At 48.3% G+C, this 9524-nt stretch overlaps 1 protein-coding gene across 1 annotated transcript; it reads right to left on the bottom strand.

Moving 5' to 3' along the window:
* Positions 1-346: 346 nt before the first annotated feature.
* Positions 347-6783, bottom strand: LOC103773444 (zona pellucida sperm-binding protein 4-like; the record flags this gene model as incomplete). Its single annotated transcript, XM_008940811.1, is given in 15 exon segments — positions 347-456; positions 595-640; positions 642-703; positions 1030-1108; positions 2375-2522; positions 2626-2815; positions 3026-3051; positions 3053-3154; positions 3886-3983; positions 4167-4278; positions 4280-4346; positions 4691-4846; positions 5728-5830; positions 5909-6030; positions 6633-6783. Coding segments are annotated over 15 exon segments (1572 nt in total), but the record flags the coding sequence as incomplete, so codon positions are not given.
* Between the last annotated feature and the right edge of the window lie 2741 nt (positions 6784-9524).

Here is a 9524-nt window from a genome sequence, read left to right as displayed (position 1 = left end):
ACTGACATAAATGCAGACACCATCCAGCATCACTCCTGTCTCAGTCTGCAGCTTCCTAGCAACCTATGGCAAGGACTCTCTCTTGACAGCAAGAGACAGTTAATGCTAATCCCAGAGTGGAATAATAGCCAGAAAGTGAGATGGATTCAGAGAAACTGCATTTGGAAAGCTCTCACACAGCTATCAGAATAATTTTTATCTTGCAAACAGTCTTAAAAGGCTTACAGCCAGGGTCTCCAAGACACTTCTACTCAACACTGATGACTCTGGGCCAGGCAGGAGTCAGCCCACAGACCAGGTGGGTTTCACAGCCACTTTACTGCACTACATTGATTTCATGTCTTACAGACACTTTCCTTTGCCACAGCAGAGCAGCTGCAAGCATGATGCACAGAGCTGCCCCAGTTACCACAGCAGCAAAGCCCAGCACCCAAGGGGCTGCAGCATGCACAGCTCCTCCCATGGGGGGAGAGAAGCCCCAGTTAACACTCTCCCAGCGAGGCACACAGACACCTTAGGGGCTCAGCCTTTCTGCAGCAGAGGCTTAGACCAGCCTCCTTCCCCAGCCTCACTATGCTGGGCTGGCATGCTTACCAAGGCCATCTTTGTCTGTATCCAATCTTATCTCATCCTGAAGGAAAAATCACAGGGCCTTTGCTGGAGACGTGGTCCTGAAGAGGATGCTCAGCACTCCTTTTACCTCCTACAGACCAAGACGAAGGTTTTAGGTGAGACGATGTAGAGCTCTGAAGGTCAGCAAAGTGTCCAGGTTGGCTTCTTAACACAAGAAGCTCTGAAGACCAAGCCTGCCATGCAAATCAACACAGCTAAAATCCTCTGAAGATTTCTGCCTTTTTGCCATAAGGACAAGGGCTCTTCCTCAAGGGAAAGGAGCAGAAAACGCCTTGTCAAGCTGTCCGTGGCTCAAGGGAAATAGTCCATAGCCTACATGCCCCTTTATTCCCCATCTTGGAGGCCAGACCCTTGATGCCCCTTTGTATGGGGAAGCAAGAAGGCTCAGACACTTACTGGCTCTACCAGGGCAAGTGGTGATGCAGGACTCCTGTACAGACTGGTGGCACACTGAGGCACTGCAGTGCAGGTACACCTAGAAAGAATGGGACACAACCTGGAATCACTTGGGCACGACCTGTAGAGAAGTGATACCCTGGTGGGCTGCACTGACCCTGGCCAGCAGCAAAGCACCTACACAGACACTTCTCATTCCTATTACCCTGCCCCAGCAGGGTGGTGAGAGAATAGGAAGAGTAAAAGCAAGAAAATCCATAGCTGGAGAGATAAAGACAGTTTGACAAGTGAAGGAGAAAGGGAGAGGGAATAATAAAAATCAAAGCACAAGTGATGCAAAGGCAAATCACCTACCCTGCTCCCACAGGAAGACTGATGCCCAGACAGCCTCTGGGCTATATTGGAAGACTAAATCCTCTGGAGTTTATTGCTGAGCATGACATCATACATCATGGAATATCCCTTTGGGTAATCTGGGTTAGCTGTCCCAGCTATGCTGCCTCCCAGCTTCTAGCCCACACCATGCCTCTTCACTTGGGGTTGAGAAACAGCAGAGTGAGGAGAAAGAGCATAGATGCTGTGTGAGCACTATTCAGAAAATAGCTAGAACAGTTCCATGTTATCAACAGTTTTAGCCACAGGTCGAAAACCACAGAACCATATCACATGCTACAGGGCAAGTTCAATCCATCCCACACAGATGCAGTGAACCTGGTCATGGATAAGGCAGAAGGATTACTTTGGCTTACTTGGGGTCAGGACTGAAGCCTTGGAGCCCTCTGCTGCCTGCTGCAAGGCAGCTTTGATACTTTTACCACACACCCCTTCAAACTCAGTCAGATCTTGCACTACAGCACTTCTCCCTGGCACCTGGAACAGAGCTGCCCAAGCACCACCACAGTGACCACTGCCTGTGTACAGCTGGGACCAGTTTTAAGTATTAATTTATCAGAGGAGCACTGAACAAACACTACAAGGCATGGTGAACTTCATGTGACTTAACTGCTTGGAACCTCATGAGAGCCACAGTTCAGATGCTCCCCAGGTACCAAAAGCTATTTCCAAGTAATTTTGGCCAAGAAATTTAGTTTGGAGAGTACCAGTTAGCATAGTTAGAGTACACATCCCTCTAGTGCTGCACCTTACCTCTACCATATTTGTCTCAGGGACTAGAGAGTTTCTTGCATCAGCTTCTACCCTTCCATTTCAGAATGCAACTTTCCTGGTCTTTGACCCCTGCCTCCCCCCCCCAGGCCAAGAGTCTCATAGTTATGAAGTGTCTCTTATTGCCCACACATGTTACATGTCCTCAGTAGGAAGCTAGGCAACTAGAACAGAATCTTACCAGCCCAGAGAGCATCTCTTGGGAAGCAGTGTCCACAAAAGTGAATGTGTAGAGGGTGAAACGCTGGTAATGAGAGGGGAACCGTAGTCCTGAGGCAAAACTCAGAGGCACCAGCTGTGTTTGATAATTGTCTCCTGCATATGGACACCTGAGAAGGAGACATCAACAGTAAAAAAACAAAACAAAACAACCCCACCAAACCAAAAACATGAGTCATTCCCCCAGCCCAAAGATATTTACAAGTAACTTACCCATCCACCAAAATAGGCCACTGTAGCCCTTGCTGGGGATTGATACTTGGTGTTGCCCAGCAGTGGTGCAGGACCAAAACCAGGTCTGGGTCTGTTCTCTGAAGGATCTTGACTTCTGCATAAACAGGATCTCTCAGAGTCTTCACAACAGGATAGTCACTGTCAGTATAGTAGGAAGCATAGCTTCCATCTGGGACAGATGAAACCCAAGAGCCATTTCAGAATAGGAACAAACAGAAAGAATCAACCTGAAAGCATCATTTATAGCCACATCAGTTAAGTTCCCATCATGGCAGGGAAGTAGCAGTGCTAGGTTCACCAATCAATATTCCCTTATTACTCAGCAGAGACCAGAGCCCTGCACCAGGAAGTCTGAGCAAGTCCTGCAAACCTCTCATACCTGAGGCAATACAAAGTTCCAAGGAGAGGACCTGGCTGAGACACAGCAGGGAGTGGTGACAATGTGAAGACCTGAACACTCAAGGGAATGAAGCTCCCAATGATGGAGTAACTACAGCGGACATGTAACCTGGTAGGACAGGAAAACCCCAGATTAGGCAGATAAAGGTCACTCTGAGATGTCTTTTCTCCAAGATGGTAACATCTGCTTTAATTAGTCACATCCCCAACCTTTCCTCAAACAGCTCCTTTCAACAAGTACTTGAAATTCTCTTCACAGTTCAGATTTGAGGCTCCAAAGTGTCACTGATCAGCACCAGCTGTATTCCCACTAATCAGAGACACACCAGCCCTTAGCCTACCCCAGCACCACGTTACAGATTCAGAGCAATTCACAACACCTAGAAACACTAGCACTACAGTATTACCTGAGTGTCCTGGTTCCGTGTAAAAAGGGGTTCAGGGCAGGACCCACACGGAACAGAACTATGTACTTGCCTCTCCCCCTCTCCTCGAGGGAGAGAGAGACACTTTGGAAAAAAAAAAAAAAATGAAGTATATTGTTCAACAAGGAACAGAAAACGAAAAAGGGAGGTAAGGAAAATAATATATACAAAGATTAGGGGAATAATACAAAAAATAAAATATACAAAACCCTCAGAAATGGTTCCAGGGTCCCACAGAGTGAAAGGAGAACTTTCCTCTCCGAGCTCCAAGGCAGGAGTGAAATAAGAAACCACTCCCTGCCTCTTATCAGAGTGTGTGTGGGAAGGGGAGGGAATACAATGGTTTCACCCCCACCCGGGGTCCTCCCAGTTGCTGGAAGGTCACGACCCCATTCCAAGCCTCAAACCACAACACTGAGAGTGCTATTCCCTAGTGACAGAGCCAAGGCTCACAGTCTTCACATCCCTGGATGCCACCAACTCATTCTCATAGATGGCCTGGTCTCCAGTCACCTGAAATGACAGACCAGGCGCTGTCACTGCAGTAAAGTCAAGCTGGATTAATGCCAGGCTGGAGAACAACATTTGGCCTCTGGAAGTCTGTAGGATGCCCATTAAGTAGCCAAAACCATGTTAGGTTGTTCCATGTCTGCAAGCTCCTGTTATTTCCTGCCTAGTGACAGCTGCAGCTCTTACCTGAAAAGTGGTGCCACAAGCAGAGAGTGGGAACTGGAACACAACAAAGGCATTGTTCTTCACAACAGGAACACAGCCAGCACTGTGCCCACTGGCCAGCTGCACAGAGTCCAGGTGGCATGGTCACATCCCAAGAGACAGCAATGGAAAACTGGCCATCTGCTGTGCAATGAGCCATCACTGGAGGATGACATATAATCAGTCTTGAGCTCAGGAGGAAAAACAATGGAAAGGAGACTCAAATGGCACAGAAAAGACAAGGCCAGCAAGTTCTGCAAGCTCTCCTGCCTGTAACCCTCAAAGCAAGCGCAAACAAGACAAGTGTAACCAGGTCCAACAGCAACACTGACTCTGGCCAGGTCTGTTGCAAAGGGCTGGACACTTCAATGGGACAGATCATTCTTGATAGTCAAAACCACAGCCCTAAGCCACCTAGTACATGGTAATCCTGCTCTGCCAGGGAAGTGAGGAATAGCAGTTCATAGGTCCTCCAAGAGGAGGAGAGGACAGTTGCTCCCATTTACCTGTGTTACCAAAGTAACAAGGCTTCACTCTGTCCTTTGGGTCGTAGCAACAGCCTCGCACTTCACAGTCTCCCTGGCTGGTAGGCAAGGGGCCACATGGCAGCCGGTCTTGGCTGAAGGCAGCAGAACAGACACTACTGCTTGGAGCATCCAGAGCTGAAAGAAAGAGCAAGAGTTTGCAGCTAAAGCACAAGATCAGGAGGACAATGGCACCGAGGACACTTGTGTCGGTACGGGCGCACAGAGCAGCGCAGAGTCCCCAGGCAGGTGCTAAGGAGGAACTTTATTTACAAAAAACCTGGTTTTTTTATGCTGTTAGTCAACCATTAATTTACATACTTTTTAGGCACAACAAACTCACTTTAACCAACCACCAAACACCACGGTGCAAACACACAGCATGCCTCGCCTCCTCTCTTCTAGCTGAGTCGCTCTCCCAGAGCCCTTCTCTGCTTAGCCTAAGTTCCAGGCCAGAGTCATGATTTTACCAGGCCTTCCCTTACTTACAAAGCTGTAGCTATCAGCTATACACACTGGTGGAAGGTGTCCTGGTAACTGTATACAAATCAAGGAAAGTTAGGCTCAGACAAGGGTCAAAAGCATGGCCTGGAGCTGGCACAGAAGTCTGCTTAAAAGGGGCATGCATTTCTTCAGAACAGAAATTCCCCATGAAGCCATGTACAGGAGACAGGACTACATAAGATCTGTCAGGACAAAGTGTTCTGGATCAATTCTGCTAGTTAGGAAAGTCACTGTACCTAGTCTCTGGCTCAATCCCCTGAGCTGGCAAGGACTTGTGCAATCAGAGTATTGCTAGGATAAACAAGGAGCATTCACCTGCTGACTCTACAAAGGAGGCACAAGTCACCAGCAAGTTGGGGCCTCCTGTGTCCAAACCCTTCCCTAGGGAGTTGTCTGCACAGCAATAGGGCTCCTTTCCCAGCCCCTAGACTGACAAGGAACAGCTATACAAAAGGAAGGATGCTCTTCACCACAAGACACAAGCAGGGTTTCCCAAGGAGCTGTCAACATCTTACCAGGAATGTCCACAGGGCACTTGAACAACTTCTCCTCATAAAGAACCTTTTGTCCAGCAGCATCTATTCCTTCAAGCCCAACCAGCATGAGGTAACTGCCATCCTGGGAGAAAGCCACACCAGTCAGGGCAGCCAGAGCAGCAGTAGCCACAGTCCCAGCAGAGCCACTAAGGTCACTCACCCATTTGAAGACGTAACAGCCAGTATAGGAGACCAATACTTTCCTAGAGCCCCCTGGAGTCCCAGATACCAAGAGCCCGCAGTCAGAGTTATTCTGTAGAGCATGTGCCTTCCCCTCAGTATCTAGGTAAAGAAGAGACAGCAGCAGAGGCATCAACATCCCACATTGAAGATGTGGCCTATGATTATTATAATCCTACGATTATGGCCTCAAGTTGTGCCAGAGCAGTTCTTTATTGGATATTAGGAAGAATTTCTTCACTGAGAGTGTGGTTGGGTACTGGAACAGGCTGCCCAGGGAGGTCATGGAGTCATCATTCCTGGAGGTGTTCAAAAAATGAGTAGATGTAGCACTTGAGGCTATGGTCTAGTGGTTAGGGAAATGTTGGGATGAAGGTTGGATTCGATGAACCTAAATGTCCTTACCAAACACAGTGATTGTATGACTCTCTAGGAAACAAGGCCCTATCCAGTATTAGGATCTGGGACAGCAGGAGTATGCGAGGGAACACAGCAGCCAAGACTATTTAGATCCAGGCACAGCACTCCACCAAAACTCTGGACTGTTGAGTCATATAAACAGCCCCCTGGTTATACAAAATGCACTGAAGCTGTTAGGCAACACTTCACATCGAAACCTGCCCCCTTCTTCTCATTCCAGGCATACTTCTGCACTGTGCAAAGATACAGAAATAAGAAAGCCTCTTAACACCATAGTCACTTACCCCAAGTAGTCAGCACAAAGGTCGCGTTCCCTTCCCAGCCTGGAGGTAAGGTGAGCTGTAGGCTTTCTTGGCTACAATCCAGCAGGGTAGGATTAGAAAAAACACTACCCTGAGCCTCCACAACAAAACCAAGGAAACCCCAGAGCAGCATAGCTCCAAATGCAGTCCTAAACTGCCCTACAACACTCATCCTACTCTCTCACTAAGGACCATAAAGCAGCTACTCTTAGCCTAGCCCTTTTAAATTGTGCAGCCACCAATGATCAGAAATTCATGAAGTGTCCAGGTGGACCTAGCCCAGCAGTTCAACACCTTTTATTGCCCTCACCTGGCTCTGAACCCAGCACAGTTTGCTCGTTTGAAGAAAATCACAGGGCAGGAGCTGAGCCTTTGTCAAGAGAAGGGTCTGTATTCACATTGCTAAGCTGAGAGGAGCTCATCTGTGCAATTTATTGTAGATCCCCAGGCAGGCCTTCAAAACCTTTTTCTCACCCTGAGTTACTCCCACTGCTGGCCCATCCAGGAGGTCTGCATGCTTTTCCCCCACGTACTCTATTGCTGCTCTAATTGCTTATTATGTGGCATGAGTGCAAGAAGCTGAGTGACAATGTTCTTCTGCTCTTTTAAAGGTGCCACTGCTTCAAATGCCAGACACAGGGTGACAACATAAAAGCACAGAAATAGCCCTTTGCATGCAATCTGTGGAAAACTACCGAGCTCAGAAGGCTCTGCACACCTAAAAGGAGATTCCCCTTAAACACTCCTTGCTGTGGACTACAGCTCCGTTTGCACTGTGGTTGTGAGGGGATAGCTGCAGGACTGTTCCAGGTTTGGCTGCCAGGTGGCAGGAGCATAGGTTCTGTGGGACCCCTACCCTCAAAATCTGGCAGGTGGGCCCCTAATACAGGCCTGAAACACAGGTAAGGGGAACCTCTGTGATGCCAAGAAAGCTCTGCCTGCCAGCACCCAATGCCTGCCCGTAACTGCAACGTGTCTCACGTAGAGACTTCCTGTCCATGCATCAGGCTACAGCACCCACACTGAGTAAAAGCCTTATTATCTTCTCTTTCCATACAGATGTTTCTGCATGCATGCAATGGAGGTGTGAATGCCTTTACATTGTTGGAGAGGTGATGCCAGATGGTCATGCACTACTTGCTGTAGTGGGAGCACTACCATTGCCTGGGCCATCATATTCTTTTGTAATCTGCTTATTTCTTCGGGACTAGATCATCACACACATCCCAGCACAGTGAGTGGGTTAGATGAGTAGGATTTCTATTCTTGACCCTTAATAATGCACTTCCACTGGTAGCCACCAACACTTCTGCTCTCAGCAGCCTTTCCAGCTCCTGGACATCTGCACATCTCCATGCATCAGACAGCACACTCACCCCTCCAACCAACCCTCAGCAACAGGCATGGGTAGTAGCTGAGTGCAAGGGAGGCATTTCCTCTTCTCTTCCACCTTAGCCCGTAGCTTGCCTTTCCTCCACTGCTGTCCAGGATGCCATGATCCCCGTTGGCCAGCTGGATGAAGAACATCCTTGTGCCTGCCCTGCACACTGCTTATTTCATGCACCAAAAAGGAGCACTGTTCAACAAAGTACAAGACCTCTCCAGCTGCTCTGCACAGCAGGGACTGAAGCAAATGGCTCCCAAGAGCCATGCGTGGCTGTTGTTTGAGCAGCACTCATGAAACAAATGTGGTCATCCCAGAGCATGCCTGGGAACTGGGCAGCCACGGTGGAGAGGCATTCAGGGAAAACATTTGGACTTTTGCAGGGAGGGAGACTTCATCTCTGTAGAAGCTGTGTTGTGCCAATACAGCTTGCCCAAATCTCACAGCCACTGTGTGACTGCTGAACGCTTCATTTGACTGTGTTACCTGCTGATAAGTGGGTAAACAATAAGAAATAAACAAAGTACTTTGGAGCTATAGAGAGACAGTTTTCATTACACTTTAACCTACCAATATTTGTGCTGACAGGGAAGATATCTGCACACACTTGAAGAATGACTCTATGTGAAACAACACTAGGAGTGCTGTAGATCCACCAAGCAATAGCCCTGCTGAGAACAGTTTCAGGTAAACGCCCTGTCCTAATTTCTGCACACACACTTGACAGGTATGTTGGATGATGCAGAGATGAGAGGCAAGTGAAACGAGCCTGAAATTCATAGAAATTAAATGTTTTCTCTGGAAGAAGTTACAGGCTGGCTGAGAAGAAACAGGCACGTCTCTCTTCCTTCAAGAGCCCTTCCTCATCCATTTGGTAGTTCTCACACATTACAATAACCCAGCTGTAAGCACCAATTTAGGTAGCACCCAAGACCACCTATGTAGAGGATGAAGGGAAGTGAGGCAAATGCCTCTGTAGGCCACTACCCTGAAGCTAATCATGACCCCAGCAAGCTAGAATCTTCCTGGGATGTCCATCAGGAAAATGCTGCCCTCCTATCAATTTTGAGCCTAGGAGACTGGGGCAGACATAGCAGCAGTGTGGGAGTTGCCCTGGCTGTTGAAGGCTCTCTAGAGACCTATGGGAAGAAAAGGAACCATTAAACACTCCAAGAAGTGGCAGGAAGAAGAGTACAAAATGCCCTGTTCACTGTGGGACTGCCTCTGATGGCATCGCTGTGTGTCCAGCCCATTCTGTGCACTGGACATGGAACAAAATGGCCAAAACACTCCTCCAGAGAGGCATTTGCAAACAGCAGGGATACCAGCACTACGTGTCCCCAGGATGAGGGGTGTTGGCTGCACAGTGGGCAGGAGTGGCATTTCACAGTGCCACCTTCTGAACTGAGGTCCAAACAGGGAAGGGGCAGGCAGCAACCCTGCAGGATATTCTACATGAGAACAGATTTTCTTTGAGCTTGTGCTTTATT

This window comes from Merops nubicus, unplaced genomic scaffold (genome assembly GCF_000691845.1).
Source record: "Merops nubicus isolate BGI_N331 unplaced genomic scaffold, ASM69184v1 scaffold7295, whole genome shotgun sequence".
In the NCBI taxonomy this organism is placed as follows: domain Eukaryota; kingdom Metazoa; phylum Chordata; class Aves; order Coraciiformes; family Meropidae; genus Merops; species Merops nubicus.
This window is presented reverse-complemented; position numbering and strand designations above follow the sequence as displayed.